The sequence below is a fragment of the Bradysia coprophila genome, unplaced genomic scaffold (assembly GCF_014529535.1).
Source record: "Bradysia coprophila strain Holo2 unplaced genomic scaffold, BU_Bcop_v1 contig_94, whole genome shotgun sequence".
Lineage (NCBI taxonomy): Eukaryota > Metazoa > Arthropoda > Insecta > Diptera > Sciaridae > Bradysia > Bradysia coprophila.
In genome coordinates, this window is record NW_023504022.1 from 4,713,399 (window position 1) to 4,733,236 (window position 19,838).

Here is a 19,838-nt window from a genome sequence, read left to right on the forward strand (position 1 = left end):
TGCCGGAAAATATTGTAAAAGGTGAACCATTTCTTCTGGGTGAATTGGAAAGAATTGAATTAAATTCAATTCTGATCATTAAAATTTCGGAATCAAAATGAGTTCCTTACTGAACCGATAATTCGATAAACACCGTGAACTATTACAGTGTGTTACCCAGCGGGTATGAAATGTTACAAAACAGACACGATGACACATCATACGAAGAAAAAGAACACATAAAAAAACCGAGTAAAATATCGATATGAAATGGCATGGGAAGAAATGAAATGGAAAACAACAACCAAGCTGTGGTGAAGAGTACCAAACAGGCTTTAGTTCGCTTTTCTATATAGTCAAAGTCATATTAGATACACACACGGGGAAATAAAAAAAATAATGAAGAGAGAATGAAAAAAATTGTTAAAAATCTAAAACGTTAGAACGAAATCCATTGAATCTCGGTCGGAAAAGTGGAAAATTGAAGTTGGAAAATTGATTTTATTGTGTGAATCTTGTCGAATATTCGGTTTGTGTTTGTCGATTTTCGCTGCATTGACGGGAAATGGCAGAATGTTTAGTGTTTTGTTTTCCCGAAGAAAAAAACCAAAATTATTAGTTCGTGTAGATTGGGTTGATTTTGTTTATTAAAAGGAATCATTCATACGGTCGTTTACGTACACGTACATGATATTTTTATATTAATTTCGTACGTATACGTAGAATATGTTCGATCGTTTAATCGTAGAAATGTGAAAGAATGAAAATAAACAATTCTCCCATCGAATTGAATGGGTTTTTTTTTCTTCTCGAACCGAAGAAAACATCACCGGTATTTGGTGCTTCTTTTTTTATCATCATTTTGCCTTTCCATTCTAAAAAAAGAGTTCTGATCACACAATTAAAACAATTTGGTTCATTCGAACGACCGACTTCAGTTTTTTTTTGTGTTCTTTTAATACTTTTAAATGCAAATCAATTATTTCTTGCTTCGCGTTTTGTTAGGTAATATGGTCTTCGTGTAGAGTTGCAAAAGAGAGTGAGAGAATAAAAAAAAAATTAAATTTTTGTTGGATGTGCTAAGATTTTCGTATACACAAAAAAAAATCATCTAAAGTTCTGCGTGCCGTTTTATTGTGAGACAAATTGTAAGATAATCAGAGAAAAAAAAATCACGAAAATTTTTTTCAAAGTTAAATTCAAAGTGACGATCAAGTAAAATCAGTGAACACCTTGACCAGGAGACTGCCACTCCATACATAGCGAATAAAAATTTTTATGTTTTAACTATGGCATTGGGTGAAACACAAAATGGAACAGTTTCAATGAAACAGACGGATAAAGTATCGGCACCAGCAGCGGTTATAAATGGAAGCAGTAACATTGCTGAAAAGAATCAAAAACTGGCGAAACAGGTAATGACATCATCGGGATAAATATTTAGCTTTTTTTTTTCGCTTGATGGTCGAGCATTCAAAGAAGATATGGAAAAATCGAACATTTAAATGATCGAAAAACAGATTTCCGTCTGATTCAATCAATTTATTGGATATTATGGTGTACGATGTTTGTTGTTCTGTTGCAATTTCGCTGCGTACCTCACAGTCAGTTCCTCTACAGTCTTACCAGCAAAAAACGACGTGTTCGATGACAGAAAAATTATGTTGAGAAGTGAAATTTGACAGTCAATTTTGACCTATGTGCGACTGTGTGGCTTGTGAATAAATCATTCAAAACTGTAATATGGTTCGCACACGAATAATGAGATTGCTATTTTCCTGAATGAAATTTCGTGTTTTTTGTTCATTCGAATTTCTTTCAATTCGTCTTAATGTAACAGAAAGTTGTGTGTTTATGCAATGAAAGTAGATTTGCTTAGGACTATATTATGACAATGGACGGTCGTCATAAAAATGTTTAATTTCCATAAATCCCCGTGGTCTTGTGCCGTACACAATACTTTTGCGTATTACGATATTCGCGCGGTATATTATAACAGATAGCTCCCTTGACGTTGTTGTGAGCAATGTTAGCAATTGTTTTATTTTTGGTCATGAACTGAGTGTGTATACTAGGACAAATCGATCGTATAATATTGTTCAGTCACATTTCGAGCAACAGTTCGTTCCTGACAGTCGAACAATTGTTGGTTCACGAAACACGATTTTTAGCCCCGTACGAAGTACGAAGGGGCTTATAGGATTACGATGCCGTGTGTAATTGATGGAATTCGAAGCAGACGGTAAGGGCAAAGTGTTTGCCTATGTTCATAGATGACGAATCCGCAATACAAATTTGGGCCGTCTGTCTGTCACGTCGATATCTTGAGTAAATCAAATCCGATTTCAAATTTTTTTTTCCCTGAAAGATAGTCAAAATAGTGAGGCTAAGTTCGAAGATGGGCATATTCGGGTCGGCCCTTCGTGAGTTAGGGCCACCTAAGTGATTTAAGGTCTTTTGGTGATATTTATGGCAAAATAAACGATGGAAATGTAAATGACACGGCAAATGATAGGTATTGTCAATACCAATCCAGGAAAAAAAAGTTTTTTAAAATCGGGTGAGTGGACCGTGAGTTAGGGCCTTAGAAGTGAAAAGCTACTAGGGCCCTGTGTGTATTTTACATAGAACTCAAGTAAATTTCATTCGTTTTTCGTAATTTTTGTGTCATTTGGAAGATAATCGAACACCGAATAGAATGTTGTTGAAAAAAAAATTAAATTTGGGTCCTTGGACTAAGGCCGCTACTAGGGCCCTATGTGTATTTTACATATAACTCGAGCAAATTTCATCCGTTTTCCGTATTTTTTGTTTCATTTGGAAGGTAATCAAAGGCCGAATAGAATGTTGTTGAAAAAAAAAATTAAATTTGGGTCCTCGGACTAAGGCCGCCCTATGTGTATTTTACATATAACTCGAGCAAATTTCATCCGTTTTCCGTATTTTTTGTTTCATTTGGAAGGTAATCAAAGGCCGAATAGAATGTTGTTGAAAAAAAAAATTAAATTTGGGTCCTCGGACTAAGGCCGCTACTAGGGCCCTATGTGTATTTTACATATAACTCGAGCAAATTTCATCCGTTTTCCGTATTTTTTGTTTCATTTGGAAGGTAATCAAAGGCCGAATAGAATGTTGTTGAAAAAAAAAATTAAATTTGGGTCCTCGGACTAAGGCCGCCCTATGTGTATTTTACATATAACTCGAGCAAATTTCATCCGTTTTCCGTATTTTTTGTTTCATTTGGAAGGTAATCAAAGGCCGAATAGAATGTTGTTGAAAAAAAAAATTAAATTTGGGTCCTCGGACTAAGGCCGCTACTAGGGCCCTATGTGTATTTTACATATAACTCGAGCAAATTTCATCCGTTTTCCGTATTTTTTGTTTCATTTGGAAGGTAATCAAAGGCCGAATAGAATGTTGTTGAAAAAAAAAATTAAATTTGGGTCCTCGGACTAAGGCCGCCCTATGTGTATTTTACATATAACTCGAGCAAATTTCATCCGTTTTCCGTATTTTTTGTTTCATTTGGAAGGTAATCAAAGGCCGAATAGAATGTAGTTGAAAAAAAATTAAAATTTGGGTCCTCGGACGGGTGCAATAGGTCTACGGTCAAAGTAGGGTGACAGACGCACTAGGGTCACGTACGCAATAGATATACGGGTTTGTACGGGGCTCAGTCGCAGCAAACGCTCCGACTGTTCTGATGGCTCGTTTTTTTCGCTTAATGCGTGAAACTATCGACGACAACGAAACTTCCCCGTCTAGTCAAAGGCAATTTCCATTTTATACGAATTTTCGTTAACCTAGAAAACACCAAAAGCACCAAACACTTAAAATGTTCCACAAATAAGCCGTTGTTTTGTCGTCGCTATATTTTTGTAAGAAAAGAAAAATAATTCCGAAAGAATGACTCAAACCGAAATACAATTTTCACATCGTCTGCAAGTGCGATGTGAACATTGTATAGTAGAGAAAAGAAATGGCTTTTTCAGTTTTAATTGCCAACAAACAATTTCATTCTGTCGGCAAAAAAATCTACTAAAAACGACTTTCATAACGATCTGCGTCGATGTAATGGTAGAAAAGTAGTTCATTTGGTACTTAATCAGGGTCAAACACTTGATATGCGATAATGTATCAAACTCTCTACGAATATTTATAATTTGTTTTGTTGCTATACTATAAAATACTCCACTCCATTCATATCATCCAATAATTATTGTTGTTATATTCTGCGAGATGATGTAAGTCTCTGCATATATTATATACAATCATATGTTGATGTGTTATGTGTGGATGGGAGGTTAAATTTTTCATTTTCATTTATGTATATAATTGACAAAACAACAACACGAATATCAAACGAATTGGGTGGAACGAGAGATGCTCGTTGCGTGTGCAACACTTAATGCAACAGCAACTTTTTCGTATATTCTTCTGGTTGATATTCTTTCGAAATGTACACATATTATTGGCTCGAAATTAATGATAACGTGGGAGTCCTCGTTTTGTGAACACAAAAAAGAATTTATTTGCCGTAAGCGAAGCAATGGTTTACGAATTAAAAAAGTGTTGGAAATGAAAAGGTGACATAATTTCAGTGATAAGTTTAATAATAGCTGATCCAACCTGGCCATTGCAATACCAGTTCAACAAGCGCATGTATTGTCATAGTCAGTGTCGCTATTATTGTACATGTCTTACTGTCTCTCAGTAGGACGACGAAGTTTGGAATCGATAACGTCGTCATATTTTCAAAGACAATTTTACAAATTCATTGCGGGTATACTTTGCCCAAAAAGTCGTCGACCTCACTTTCCTTAACAAACCCAACGTGTTTCACATTCACTCTATCGTGTCATGCATTCATGTGAATTTCCATGCAAGTTTGAAGCGACAAAAAAGTTAAAAAATTTATTCTGGCCAGCTAGAGAGGAAATCTTCAAATTAAGGTTCTGAATTTTAACCTAACCTGAGTTAACCTGAAATCTGTTGCGATCTAAAAAAAAGATAACCTGACTTAACCACTTGTCAGTGACTGGGCAGGTTTCAAGTTTAAGGATTTTTTATGTCAATTTTTTTTCCATTTTCCAATTCCAATTAAAATTTACCTATAAAATCAGGTCAGGTCACGTTCTGGTAATTTTAACGAGCAATCTGAACATGACCTGAAATGGGTAGATAAGATCAAAATCGACCAGTTCCAAGTCTGACTTCAAATTTAATGGAATTTTAGCGACAGCCTACGCACTGACCATTGATTCACTAGACTTGTACATGCAACAGGGTGTGACTGGCCACTTGTGGTTAGTTGTATTCTTGCCACTGTAGTCATGGCCTGATGGTTGGCAAAAATAATTCTTCAAAACTTTTGAGGAATTATGAAATTGCATTGTACTGTCGTTGTCTCTCAGATCGATACGGTGGCAGAAACCATTTCGCTAACTGACCATTTCGTTTTATATGACCCTATACTTTCGTGCAAAACTAAATCATCGACAATTCTTCTTCTGGATCAAGCATGACTTGTTCGGTGTCTTTTTGAAGGTTAGATTTTAGGGTAAAACGTGAGTGAAACATTGCTTTTATATAAGCCGATAAGGTGAATAAGCGATCAAAGTTCGCCGAGTGTTGCGAAAGATGTGACCTTTCCGCGAATTCAACATAAAAGATCGAATTCAAAATTATTCTGACTCCATTACAGTGGGTACATCAACCTCGTCTAGAACCACCATTAACAGGCTGTATCTGCCACTTCATCAAGGATATACCATCTTTGGAAGATGGTGAAATTACTATTTTTAACTGTTATTTTTCTAACTAAATTAAGTCCTCACTCTTCAACCATCTACAACACCAAGCTGACGCTAGTGCCGAACTCTCAAAAGCGGCTCGTTAAAACCTGTTGATTTGAAGAGTACGCATGTTCGTTAAGTGAACTGTCAGAAAAACGAAAAAGGGGCGTTTGAAAGTTTCTTGAAACTTTTTACCGACCCACCATAATATGGTTCGACATATGCTAGATTTATCCAATCCGGTTTTACGGCACCCACCCCTTAATAATCACGCTCTCCTCTTTCAAGATGACAGGACTTTTGACTTAAATATAACATGGAAACTAGAAAAGAAGAAAGGCTCGGAATCGTTCAAATTCATGGAAAACTAACTCACCTCGATAATAGTCTGAAGATACCAAGCTTTGAGGTTAGAGTCCCTCTACCAGCTAACATAGCTCTACGTTTCGACTCAGTAAACAGGGTCAACTCAATCAAATTCAGACTGAATCAATCAAGAAATAATGTTTTAAAAAAGCGAATGTCTCTTCCATTATGATGTGGAAAACGTTTATTAATTTCAATACACTTAAAAGTATTCAACTCAAATGATCTTTTCTGAAATATTCTTGACATTCCGCTGACAACGTAATTATGGCACTTGAAAACTACATAAAACTATCTATGGCTATAACTTCCAGAATCTTTAATGCTCACACAGAGTAGACATGGTGAAATATTCTACAGCTATACGCGTAAGTACCACGGTGCTAGAGCGTTTCCGTTTAGAATCGGGCACGTTTAAATATCAATTTAACGGAGCACAACTATGTGCGATATTGATAACATACTTTAAAATCAGCGTACTCATACGAACACGAATGTAGAATGAATTTGGGTAATAAAGTCATTTCAGATGTTACACTAAATGTTTTCGGACGTGGAGGATGATAAAAAAAACAACATTGAAATAAATTGGCACTGATTTAATAAACCATTTAACGGCATTTCATTGATGTCTAATCTGTCTAATACAAATAATAGAAAATGAATGGGTACTCTGCAGTGCTAAGTCAACATTCGGTTTGTTTATGTAGAACTACCTATAAATTGGAAAACATAACAAGAAAAAAGTATAAATTGCGCTGAATCAGAGAGGAAAAAATAATAATTGGCAAGCATAAGAACCGTGTAAACTTTGTATAAATGTCTCGCAACTGACTCGTTTTCTCGTGAATTGTATAAGCTCAAAGATAAACATTGCAAATTAACGTGATTTGAATTAGATTTTACTTAACTCTTCGATTTAATGGTTTAGTCAATGGAAACCTCCAAGGAAGTTTTCGTTGACGGAGCATTTTCAATTCAATATTTAATTATGAATTGTCTATATCGGTCATTGTTTCTTAAAAAATCTTAAGAGCAATGGACCCTTTGCAAATTTGTAGCCTACATTTAGGCGGAACAATTTACGTTTTTGATGATTTCTCCAAGTAGGATAAGTTGTCACCCACAAATCAATTTTTCCTTTAGAAGCAACACATTTTGGTGTGCTTTAATGGTTTTAATTTTTCAAAAAAAAGGTTTTTGGTTCAGAGAAAACGAATATTTTTCTGCCTAAATTTCGTAGCAGCTTTCACAACAGTCCGTGCTTCCATCAGCCGATGGCAATTAATTTGAAAAACTTTTAACACTTGTTCGTGAGAAAAGTTTTTGCTGTCTTGTGTAAGAGGCTAGCGGAAGCAACTGAAGATGGTCAGTCCACTCTGACCTAGGACCGCCGCTAGTTCTCGAGGTCGAAACAGCTTTTCTTCTTCTTCTTGTTTTTGTCACTTTACGTGATGCTTGGGCAAGGGAAGAGCTATAGCTCTGTTTGTTCGTCTCGAGTGTGTTTCTTTGATAAGCCTAATGGCACATCGTTTGTTTCTAGCTCAGCCCATCGTACCTTCCGACATTCTTTGTCTGTTTGTGCTGTTTTTTCGATTAAACCGTTGGTTTTAGAGATCGAGAATTACGTATGTACGAATAGTCCGTTGCCAAAGCTGCAACGTTAAAAAGATCGTTTGTGAATTAAATTTGTAGCCTACATTTATGCTAAATGTAGGCTACAAATTTTCAAAGGGTCCATTGCTCTCAAACATACCGTAGCCGTTCAAAAGGCTGACATTTGATTGCTTCTTTTTCGTGCTAACACTTCTCTGAATGAAACAGAAGTTAAATTTTATCCAAATTTTGTTATCATTGACCTTTTACAAATAATTTTAGAGAACGGGATACCTCACTGGTGACGTACTTGTCTTCCATCAAAGTGATTCGGGTTCGATTCCCGTGTGATTCACATGGAACTCTTCTAGCCATTATATCGCATTGGTAACGTCCTAACGTTCCCTCAAGCTTCATAATTTGGGTAGCTGAAGTGTGTTTGGTGGCTGTAACGATGTACGCACTGAATGACTTGTATGACGTAAATCAAATACGATGAATTTGTGTTCATCTAGCCTACATTCAGGCAAGATATCAATTATCACCTAGATTAGATTAGATTAAGTGGGTGGAGATAATGGGAGACCCAAAATTTCCTGCACCTTGGCCGCCAATGGGCATGTTGTGCGTGAATTATCACCTAACCCTCAGAGAGTATTTGTATACTTTGAGGCGTGGTTGGAAGTCGCGTTAAGCCAGTCCAGAATGTATTTGTTAGTGAAGTCTCTTAACAAATAAAATCAAATGGCAAGCGTATCGCTTCGTTTGTTCGAAGTGAGGCATGTGGTGATACGCATGCTTTTGATAGAAAATCTTTTACTTCATATCATCTGCTATCTTAAGAGAACAATTGTCACTTGCTTATATCTATCACTATTATTAGGTGTCGCTGTGTAGATAACAGATGAGCAACCGTTTCAGTCTTCTGATTATTATAATGAACGTCTTTATCATGATGACGAGCAAAATATTGCGTAATCTTTTCCAAATTACTTTATGACGGTAAACGGGTAGCACTCAGTCATTTCCATAAATTCAAATAAATGTAAAGAACAACGGCAACGGAAGCATAAATAAACAAAAATGTTGTCCAAGTGGGTAAAAGTAAAATTATTTTTTTTGGCGGTGGATATGGGTACAGTATGTAAAATTAGTCAGAAATAATGTCGTCACAGTGTTGTAGTTTTATGAAAATTGTGAATACTATCAGCGACCATCCATAAAGCGCGTTACGCTTCAGAGAGATCTGATGGCGAACCGTTTTTTTTTTAACATTTCCAAGCTGAATTGGAGTGGTAGAGAATATTTGACTATTCCATTGTACGATGCAACAAAGTAAGTGCAATACAGGGTACTATCAAGGAAATTAACATTTCGATAGTTTGCATTGTACAATCTGTCGATAAATGAGATTAGTTCTAAAACTCTTAAAAACGACGTGCAATACGACTGTCTTATTCCTTCTTCTCAATGTACGAAAAGCATAAATCTCCGTTGATTAAAAGATAACTCAACCGCAAATTATCATCAGCGATAATCAACGGCAATAATGAGATTTCTGCACAAGTTCGCTTCGTTATATACCTACACAATCATCAAGGTTATTCTTCGCGTTTTTTTTTTCTTTCGAGGAAACAATGTGCGTATGGTGTGTGTAGATTCCGATGTACAGTGTGTGTTTATAATTATATTTTTGTAAATACCGATTATCATACAAAGTATGGACGGCTCATGTGTGTTATACCGAACAAATTTAAAAGATATTTTCATATCAAAACAGATGTTTGATTTGAATAAAAAAAAAATTCTTCTCTTTATTCCGTTGGGTAGGTTATGTGCTGAAATTTTTATTTTTGATATAATTCAATACACGCTGGATTGAGATAGGTATACGCATTCATTTTGAGCGTTTTATTGAAATGGTTTTTTGGTATTGAAACCAACACTGAACTGTTTCAACGAAAATATTTCGTCAGCGAGACTGTACTAGAGCCGAGAAATGTGTATGGAATATTTAGCGAGAATGTCGGATGGTAACTGTTGTGCTATTTTAATGAACGGACAAAAATTCTACAAGCAAATTAGAATTTGAGTATTGGAGAAATAAATTGAACGTTTGCATTGCATGTGTGGTGTGTATATGTACGTTTCTAGTCTCTATAAATATTGGAACCGAAACACTCAATGTCGATTGGAACATATTTTGTTTGTTATTGCTGTAGTAAATGTGATGATGTTAACAGAATAACTCTCTGATCTTCAATTGTGGGCCGATTTAATGTCTTACCGGATATATGGGATATGGGATGATTGTAATAATAAATTAATATCAAGTCCCGGTCACTAAATGGTTCGAAATCGTGTAAGAATAACCATTAGAGATACAGTCGATTCTGATAAATCTTTACAATATTGTTAAGCATCTGTTACAGACGGCAATGGTAGAAATTATAGTTGACCTAAGATTAATGTTGTGTTATAGTATAGGGAAGTTTATGTTACAACTTGACCACTGCGCCGGCCGGTCGATGAATAAGTCGAAGAAAACTCAACCTTGAGCTTAGATTCATTTTTTAGTTGTTTGAAAACAAGTTGAATGCTCTACTTGTGTGTAATAAATGAGTCGTAGACAATAGCTACAATCAATTTAGCGGGACGAAAGTTCCTATTTTTGTCACAGAGTATGAATATTGGTTATTTGTTTACCAAGGGGAGAAAATAGGAAATTCCAATAATAACGAAAATTTCTTATTTCTCCCCGAGATGAACACATAATTTTTGATCCGTGCGTGTCTATTGGAGGCTAACTAATTCCTGGAGAATTTGTGGTATTGAAATAAAGTTCTTATCGGTGTAACGACTATTTCGTTGAACTGTTTTATTCGGAATGAAGAATGTTTTATATTACAAAATTCAGTTAGGTTACTTGATCCTATGATCGACTACTATAATTTAGAACGAATGCCAAAATGGTAACTCTTAGTCTTTGACTCCAACACACCCCCTCAAAGATTAAGATATTTTAAAGTCATCAAATCCACGAAGTTTAATCGCTTTCGTCAACTTGGTGTACTTCAAACAGTTTGAACATTTTGTTCCTCCCCATCCATCATCTACGTAATCGGCTTTCTCGTTTGATTGCAGATTGTAACGCATGGGTCCAGGTTTCTTTGCTTTGGATCGTCTGATTGGAATGCCTTTTTTGAACTCAGTGTTTGTTGTCTGTTTGCATTTCTCAGCTATCATTGCATGTTTCGTTTTGTTTGAATGACCAGCAGGAATCCCAAATTTCGATTGATTAGCCGGATTAAGATCAACTGATTTCACGATGTTCAATTTGTAAAGATCGTGTCTTTGAATGGATCCCGATGCAATGACTTCACCATCATCTTCGTGTATGAAGCATTTATCGTCTTCAAAATAGACTTTGAAACCAAGTTTTGTCAATTTTTCATCAAAATTAGCTGTATTCGACCGTCGCCATTGATACATTCCAAGAATCCGTTCCCTACACCTGACGATAAGGTTACTCTTCCATCTGGCAATTCGACCGGATACTTCTTTTCCATGTTCATGTTGGTGAAAAATTTCGGATTGTTACTTATGTGACTTGTAGTTCCTGAGTCGATGAACCACTCATCTGAATTTCGCACACGCTCTGTAGGTTCTAGTTTACTTGTTTTCACCATAAAGCATTTGTATTTGAGTTTTGTTTCTTCATTATCAGATTCATCCGAGCTGTTCACAACAACTTTCTTTGCTTGTTGTTTCGCCTTCGATTGTTCCAAATGATCCTCCGATTTCTCCATTTTGTCCTTCGATTTTTCAAAATAATCGCTTCGTAATTGTTTGAAGTGATAGCAATCACGTAGGATGTGTCCTGACTTGTCGCAGAAATGGCAAGTGAATTCTACTTTTCCTTTTGTAATTTTCAACGCACTTTCCATTTGACTCGATGATAATGAATTCGCTTCATTACCGTTACTTCGCTTATACTCGTTGATGAGCTTCCCTTTCACCATTTCGAGAGTCAAATCGGCTTCGTTGCGGCTTTCCAGTGCAGTTATCAATGTGTTGTAGCTGTCCGGTAGACTACATAGTAATAACGCCACCACTAAATGATCGGCCAATTTTTCGCCCAATGCTTCCAATTGATTTACCAGATCCAACATTGTGTTTACATGTTCCTCCATATTACCACTAGTTGACATTTGCATTCGACATAACCGCTTCAATAGAAAGATTTTGTTTGTCAATGTCGATTTTTCATGATATGCTTTCAGAGCGTTCCAAGCTCCAGCAGCAGTTGCCTCTTTTCGGATATGACATAATTGATTGTCTTCCACCATCAAACCGATTCTCGCTCTAGCTTTCCCATCCCGTTTTAACCAATCGGCGTTTGGATTAGCTGGTCGCGCTTCGGAGATTATATCCCATAAATCTTTATCGATTAACAACAATTCCATTTTAAATTTCCATGTTTGGTAGTTACTTCCAACTTCGAAAATTGTAGCTTTTCCATTTTTGATTCGAATAATTTTCCGATGAAAAATCTTTATTCACGATTCACAATTCAGCGATCCTGGGCCCATAACCTATTGGAGGCTAACTAATTCCTGGAGAATTTGTGGTATTGAAATAAAGTTCTTATCGGTGTAAGGACTATTTCGTTGAACTGTTTTATTCGGAATGAAGAATGTTTTATATTACTAAATTCAGTTAGGTTACTTGATCCTATGATCGACTACTATAATTTAGAACGAATGCCAAAATGGTAACTCTTAGTCTTTGACTCCAACAGGTTCACCATCCCAAACCAAAACAAAGTGACAGCTGCGAAGAGATATTAACTCTTGTTCACCCCATGGAGAAACAAGAAATGAGAAAATATAGATTTTCTTGACTGAACTGTCATCAGAGAAAGAGATAGAGAGAGAGTGTGTGTTAACAAAACGCCATCTGTTCTGCATTTGAGTGGAGAAAATAAAGTTATTCACACCTCACGGAAGAAAAGTTTTCTTTTAGAACGTAGGCGAGAAAATAGTTATTTTCTCACCTCAGTTCAAACTTCGGTAGAATTGGTTGTGTTGACCTCGCAAAAAAAGTAAGAAATTTCATTTTCTCGTAGGATGTGCGACTCTCACGACGCTCTGGCCTCAAACAACACCAAATAACTACTGTTCAACGATTGAAAAAACTGACAATTGCATTTCGAGGGTGCCAGAGCGTAGCGAGGGCCACAAATCACCCAAGAAAATTGTGTTTTCGAACGTAGTAGGGATGTAATTTCATTCATTCATTCATTCCAAACTGCTTTTAATCGATACTTATTTTGACTCTTCCAAAAACAAGAAATTGCTGCTGTCGATGCCTAAAATCTACTGTGAAGAAGTAGTCCATCCTAAACATATATGACGATCAATCACATCGAGTCTAGCACTCCGAAAATTGTTCTTTTGTCAGTAAAAGTTCTCTTCGGCCGTTGCTTCCTTTGGATCGTTAGAACGTTGGCTTTACGAAAATTTCATTCAGCTTCGGATCGGGCTTTCAGTAAAACACTTTGAACAACAGACGTAAAAGATTTTATGATTACACCGCTTTCAGCTTCTAAAAGGTTAAACGATGAATGCTAGTTATTAGATCAGATGCTTACGGTGCATGCATGCATTTTCAGTACCATGCATTTTGTACCGAATGGTTTCAAATCAATTTGAATTCATAAAATCGTTGAGTCAATTAAACTCCAATTGAAATATTCAATTGAAATAGCGAACTCTGGTCCCATCGTCCCATGCAAAATTGTCACAATTCTTCGTCGCAAACGCCCCGAGAATCTCAACATAATTTTTTATTTGCACATTCCAATTAACATTCTTGCTGCATGAATCGACTATCATAATCGTAAACAATATTCTCTGGTACATCAAGTATACTGTATGTATTGTATGTATAAGTGCTACAGTCAAGTGCCCAAGTACCGAAAAATGTTAGAGACACTGAAATCATATTTATATTGTGTTAAAAAAAGAGATGTCATCATCATCAGGCATATTCATTGACCGTCACACCATTACTTTTTTTTTCTAACTGCCTATATGTGTGTTGTGTGTGCGTCCGGTCCGGTTAATTAATTAATCAACAACGACTACGAAAACCTCGACGAAAATACGAAAGAAGAGTACTGTAAAAATGTGTGTAGCATTAGACGTTGGAGTTGATATAAATACGAAATAATGTTCTTGGAGAATGAGTCATAAATTCTATTCTCAAACTGTAATAACTCAATTAATTTTAATAATTTAATTCGACTAATGTACTGCACAGCCACTAAGTGATAAGCGACATTTTGCGAAAGAGAATTTGTAGATTTTGAATGTCGATGTCGAGAAGATATGTCTCTGACGCCCGTCCAAGATAGGTAAATAAATAGTCGCTAAAATGTTAAATCAAACAGGTGTCTACATCAGGTCTATCTCTGAACTGTTTCAAGGTTAAACGTTCACAAAAGGAAAGCATTTCCACGAGAATTCCTTTCATGATTTGAACTTTGGTACTGGACTATAGGTCATCGCTGAGTGAAGTTCTAGCTAAGTAATTCATGATGTTATAGTTATATATTGCTTTAGCTAGGAAAAATTTGGTTGCGCAAAGGCAACAACTATGGACGGCCTACCAAGGAGGAATTCATGATAGAATCCATCGACTCTATCTGTTCTTTTGGTCTGGCACTTCAGACTGATGTGCATATTCTTAAGGTCCCCTCTGCACCAATCTCAGGTTTCACATCTTCGAGCTATGATGAACTCCAAGATGAGCATCTACCATCATTAGATGACAAGTGCCTTCACGACTTGTCATCGAAAACAGCCAAATTTCCCTGTAAGGTCAGGGAGTAGGGAACAAAGGCTCTGGGTTCCTGTTTCTCAATTGAAGAAGCCTCGCAAAGCACCAACCAATCTATCTATATTGCGTTACACTATTGTCTTTGTGACCGCCCAACCAAACTATCTCCTCTTGGCATTAAAAATGGAAATTTAAAATTGCAGGTGGACGCAAATACATCATTCCTGCGAGCTGCCCGAGCTGGTGATCTAGGAAAACTTGTTGACTTTTTGGAAAGTGGAGAAGTGACCGATATCAATGCTAGTAATGCGGTAAGGGTACACTGATCTCATTAACAGACCGAACCAAAGATTTAACGTCTAAAATTTTCAGAACGGTCTGAACGCTCTACATTTGGCGGCCAAGGATGGTCACATTGAGATCGTTCGAGAACTGCTGAAACGTGGTGCTGGTGTCGACAATTCAACTAAAAAGGGCAACACTGCTCTACACATTGCTTCATTGGCTGGCCAGAAGGATGTTGTTAAAATACTAATACAACACGGTGCTGACGTCAACCTTCAGTCCCAAAATGGATTCACACCGTTGTACATGGCTGCCCAAGAGAATCATGACGGTTGCGTTCGATATTTACTATCGAAAGGTGCAAATCAATCATTGGCTACGGAAGATGGTTTCACACCGTTGGCCGTTGCGATGCAACAAGGGCATGACAAAGTGGTGGCTGTTCTGCTTGAAAGTGATTCGCGGGGAAAAATTCGTTTGCCAGCTCTCCACATTGCCGCAAAGAAAGATGATGTGAAGGCAGCTTCTCTGTTGCTGGAAAACGAGCACAATCCGGATGTGTCATCCAAAAGTGGTTTCACGCCGTTACACATTGCATCCCACTATGGCAACGTTGACATCGCTAATTTATTGATTCAAAAGGGGGCAGACGTTAACTTTTCAGCAAAGCACAACATTACACCGTTGCACGTTGCGTGTAAATGGGGTAAATATTTGATTCGCACGGTCGTTGCCAGTGGAGACGTTAAACGATTTTTGTTTGCAGGAAAAACCCATATGGTCAGCCTGTTGATTTCGAAAGGTGCCAAAATTGACAGCACTACCAGAGATGGTTTAACTCCTTTGCATTGTGCAGCTAGGTCAGGTCACGAGCAAGTCATCGACATTCTGTCAGAGAAGGAAGCAAACATTTTGTCAAAGACAAAGGTAATTCGCTACCGAGCCGATTAGACACCAAATATTTGACCGAATTTATTTTGCATCCAGAATGGTTTGGCTCCCTTGCACATGGCAGCTCAAGGTGACCACGTTGACGCAGCCCGAATTTTACTTTACCATAAAGCTCCAGTGGATGAAGTAACAGTTGACTATTTGACTGCGTTGCATGTAGCCGCTCATTGTGGTCACGTTAAGGTAGCAAAGCTCCTATTGGATCGTAATGCAGATCCCAATGCACGAGCACTGAATGTAAGTGTAATTTCCTCCACCGAAGTGGGAGATTCCATTTTCCTTCCAATAAAAAATTTCACTTTGAACGACAGGGCTTCACACCGCTACACATTGCGTGCAAAAAGAACAGGATAAAGGTCGTTGAACTCTTGCTGAAACATGGTGCAAGTAAAGGTGCTACAACGGAGAGTGGATTGACACCGTTACACGTGGCCTCATTCATGGGTTGCATGAACATCGTAATTTATTTGCTGCAACATGATGCTAGCCCCGATGTTCCAACAGTCCGTGGCGAAACTCCGTTGCATTTAGCCGCCCGTGCTAATCAAGCCGATATAATTCGCATTTTGTTGAGAAATGGTGCCCAGGTCGATGTCAAAGCACGCGAAGAGCAAACACCGTTACACGTCGCTTCACGACTTGGTAACGTGGACATTGTGATGATGCTGCTGCAACACGGTGCTAATATCGATTCGGTTACGAAAGATTTGTACACACCGTTGCATATAGCTGCTAAGGAAGGTCAAGACGAAGTTGCTGCTGTTCTGATTGAAAATGGAGCATCCTTGGACGCTGCTACAAAGAAAGGATTCACTCCGCTCCATTTGGCTGGAAAGTATGGAAATATCAAGGTCGCTGAACTGCTATTACAGAAAGGTGCTCCAATCGATGCGCAAGGAAAGAATGGTGTTACTCCGCTGCATGTGGCAAGTCATTATGACCACCAGAAAGTCGCCTTGCTATTGCTGGAAAAAGGTGCTTCTCCTCATGCAAATGCCAAAAACGGACACACCCCGTTGCATATAGCTGCTAAAAAGAATCAAATGGACATTGCCACCACATTGCTCGAATATGGTGCTCTTCCTGACGCTGAGAGTAAGTCTGGATTCACGCCTATCCATTTAAGCGCACAAGAAGGTCACATGGAAATGTCTCAACTGTTGCTCGAACATAAGGCCAATCCGGGCTGGGCTGCAAAGAATGTAAGTTGGTTTTGGCTTCGTTTAATGAAATTTCGGCCAACGAAATGCATTTTGAATCATTAGGGATTGACACCGCTGCATCTGTGTGCTCAAGAAGATAAGGTTGAAGTGGCAAAAGTTCTACTCAAAAATGAGGCAGCAATCGACCCGACAACAAAGGCAGGATTTACACCGTTGCATGTTGGTAAGTGTCGACGAACGCTCACGTTTTTTCTTCAATTCACTTGATTGCCTCTGTTCGTTTTCAGCTGCTCATTTCGGGCAAATTAACATGGTCCGATATTTGCTGGAAAATGATGCCGCCGTGGAGAAGAGCACAAACATCGGTTACACACCGCTACATCAAGCCGCTCAGCAAGGACACACTTTGATCATCAATTTATTGCTGAAACATAAAGCCGATCCGAATGCAGTCACAAATGTGAGTACAATGCGTAGCAAAGAGACGAACATTTTAATGACATGTCTGGTCCTGTATTGTAGAATGGCCAAACTGCTCTGAACATCGCCAACAAATTGGGTTACATCACCGTTGTGGAGACATTAAAGGTGGTCACCGAAACGAATATCACTAGCACATCGACCGGAACACCCGTAGCTGAAGAAAAATACAAAGTAATTGCTCCCGAAGCGATGCATGAAACATTTATGTCTGACTCGGAGGATGAAGGAGGTAAGTCAGACTTTGTGGTGCCTAATAACGTTTACAGAATTGGTGTGGAAATTTGTTTTTTTTTTTAATTTAATTTTTGATCTAATTGGTTGGTCGTCATATTTGTCGTGTGCCTTACTCTTCGCTGACGGCTGTGACATGTTGAAATTAGTAGACAGTAGCAGGCAGATCCGTTGGAAATGCTTCAATCAAAGGAAGTAATAGATTCCATACTGATCACGATGATATGCCAGCCGTCTGCGAAAGGTTAACGTATAACATTCGGTTGATGGTTAGACCTCCTCAGCAGCTTTTTCATTCGGTGAAGAAGTGAATAATGTTTCCATTAAGCAGTTAGAGGCAACTAGTCATGTTCCAATGCTTTTGTTGTTGTTAAAACTGGACGCTTTAACAAATGTGAATAATTCAGGTCCAGTGAAACTGTTCATTGTTCTACAACTCCTCAGAATTGAAGCCGTTAGTCCGCTGAAAAATTTAAAATGTCGAAGCCAAACCAAACGCAGCGTTGTAGGCGTAATTTACGGTATTCTCATATCAGAGTGTATTGAAACCTATTTGTTTCAATTCATTTGTTCATCCACTGATTCACCCGAAATTCAAATTTTGAAACGCTCTTACGGCGTGAATACCGTTCGATAAAGCGTAGTGCTACAATCACTTGCGCTTAAATTCAGAAACAAATTTTTACAGCAAAAGTCAGTCGAAGCCGAGGTCAAAATTGTTCACTAATCGGTGTGAGACAGAGATAGTATAGGACTGCTAAAATCGGCAATATTAGACATCAATCTGTTCGGTTTGGAATGCAACGCATAATATTCTCATATCAGAGTGCGTTCAAATTTATTTGTTTGGCTCATAAGTTCACCCACTGTTCACTCAAAATTCAAATTCTGAAACGCACTTACGGCGTCAATATTGTCGTTAAAATGTCGAAATTAAAAAAAAAATTGACTGACTTCACTCTGTCGAACATCTTTTGCTCCAATGGTAAGGACATTAATAACGTATGACGTTCAAGTCCACGCAGTTGCATCCTAAACTGTTTTTTTCGAAAATATTTCCCCTAGAAAAGCCGGAAATTTCGGTCTCTCCAAAAACATTAATTTATTGATTGAAACGGCTGGCTTGGAATGAGCAAAACGAACGGCCTGTCCAGCACAACAAATATACTCAAAATTTGATTTTCTTTCAATGAAAATTTTATTCAAACAAAAATGAAACGAGCAATTGCAAACGAAAAAATATTAAATTTTAAGGCGAAAATGATGATTCAAATGATGTCGTCGTTGATTCGAATGGAAAATCGAAGCCAGTTTATATGACGTACTATCAGAATCGTAGTAGCGTTCAGTGTAAGTGTTTTTCAGGCGGCCTATTTTTCTTTTAATTCCAGACAAACATACTTCTGGGTGACCAACAAATAATGCAGACAGATTTTCGTTTCTCTTTTATTGTTTGTTTTTGACTGCACGTTTATTCCGAACTCTAATTTCTTGCATGCCTCCTCTTCATCTTCATTATCTATCTCTAGTTAGTTGGTTGATGATATGCGAACGTTTCAATTTAGGGTTGGTCACCCGGTTACGCATTTATTTTGCCAAAATATTATTTTAGTCTTGCACTGGTTTTATTTGACCTCACGTAACATAGGGAGTGTGAACTGGCCGAACAACTCAAAAGCGTGGAATACTGGAAGACTAAATGAATGAAAAGATTTTAGTCAAAAAAAACTATTGATGAATGTACTGGCAATAGTTCCACTCTACCTACAGTTGTAGCACCTTTATGTTGAACACTTTAGCGAAGTTCTGAAACTCTGACTTTGGATGAACTTTTGTTTCGATTAATTTCGTTTACTTTTCGTTTAATTTCACCGTTTCATTGCAAGTTATTCGTTTAGTATTTTACAGCAAATTGAGATTACCAACAATTGCATTATCCAGATGGCATTTCCGTCACTATAACTCCATTTCAAAGAATTAACATTTTTTGGTTCATTTTTCTGCCTAGGCGAAGATCCAATCATGTCCGATCAACAACAGTACAAGTACATGACAGTGGACGATATTAAAGGTTTGGATGACAATATTCGATTGGATACCAGTCACGATGATAAGGCAGACAAAGGTAAACGTTCGTTTGATCGAA

The 19,838-nt window shown here is 37.6% G+C and overlaps 1 protein-coding gene across 13 annotated transcripts in view; it reads left to right on the forward strand.

The window, feature by feature from the left end:
• The window catches only part of LOC119085049 (ankyrin-2), a 34,097-nt gene continuing 14,259 nt past the window's right edge, over positions 1-19,838 (forward strand). For 2 of the 13 annotated variants that reach the window (XM_037195261.1, XM_037195264.1), the window contains exons 1-12: positions 148-417; positions 985-1,394; positions 14,783-14,890; positions 14,952-15,570; positions 15,631-15,791; positions 15,852-16,052; positions 16,127-17,017; positions 17,081-17,201; positions 17,266-17,438; positions 17,501-17,690; positions 18,947-19,042; positions 19,701-19,817. In XM_037195261.1, coding sequence (XP_037051156.1) covers positions 1,269-1,394; positions 14,783-14,890; positions 14,952-15,570; positions 15,631-15,791; positions 15,852-16,052; positions 16,127-17,017; positions 17,081-17,201; positions 17,266-17,438; positions 17,501-17,690; positions 18,947-19,042; positions 19,701-19,817 — 2,803 coding nt within the window. In that variant the 5' untranslated portion in view covers positions 148-417; positions 985-1,268. Of the gene's footprint in view, positions 22-143; positions 515-984; positions 1,395-14,782; positions 14,891-14,951; positions 15,571-15,630; positions 15,792-15,851; positions 16,053-16,126; positions 17,018-17,080; positions 17,202-17,265; positions 17,439-17,500; positions 17,691-18,946; positions 19,043-19,700; positions 19,818-19,838 lie in introns of those variants that run through there. The other 11 variants (XM_037195263.1, XM_037195265.1, XR_005089216.1 and 8 more) reach the window with 10 other exon arrangements.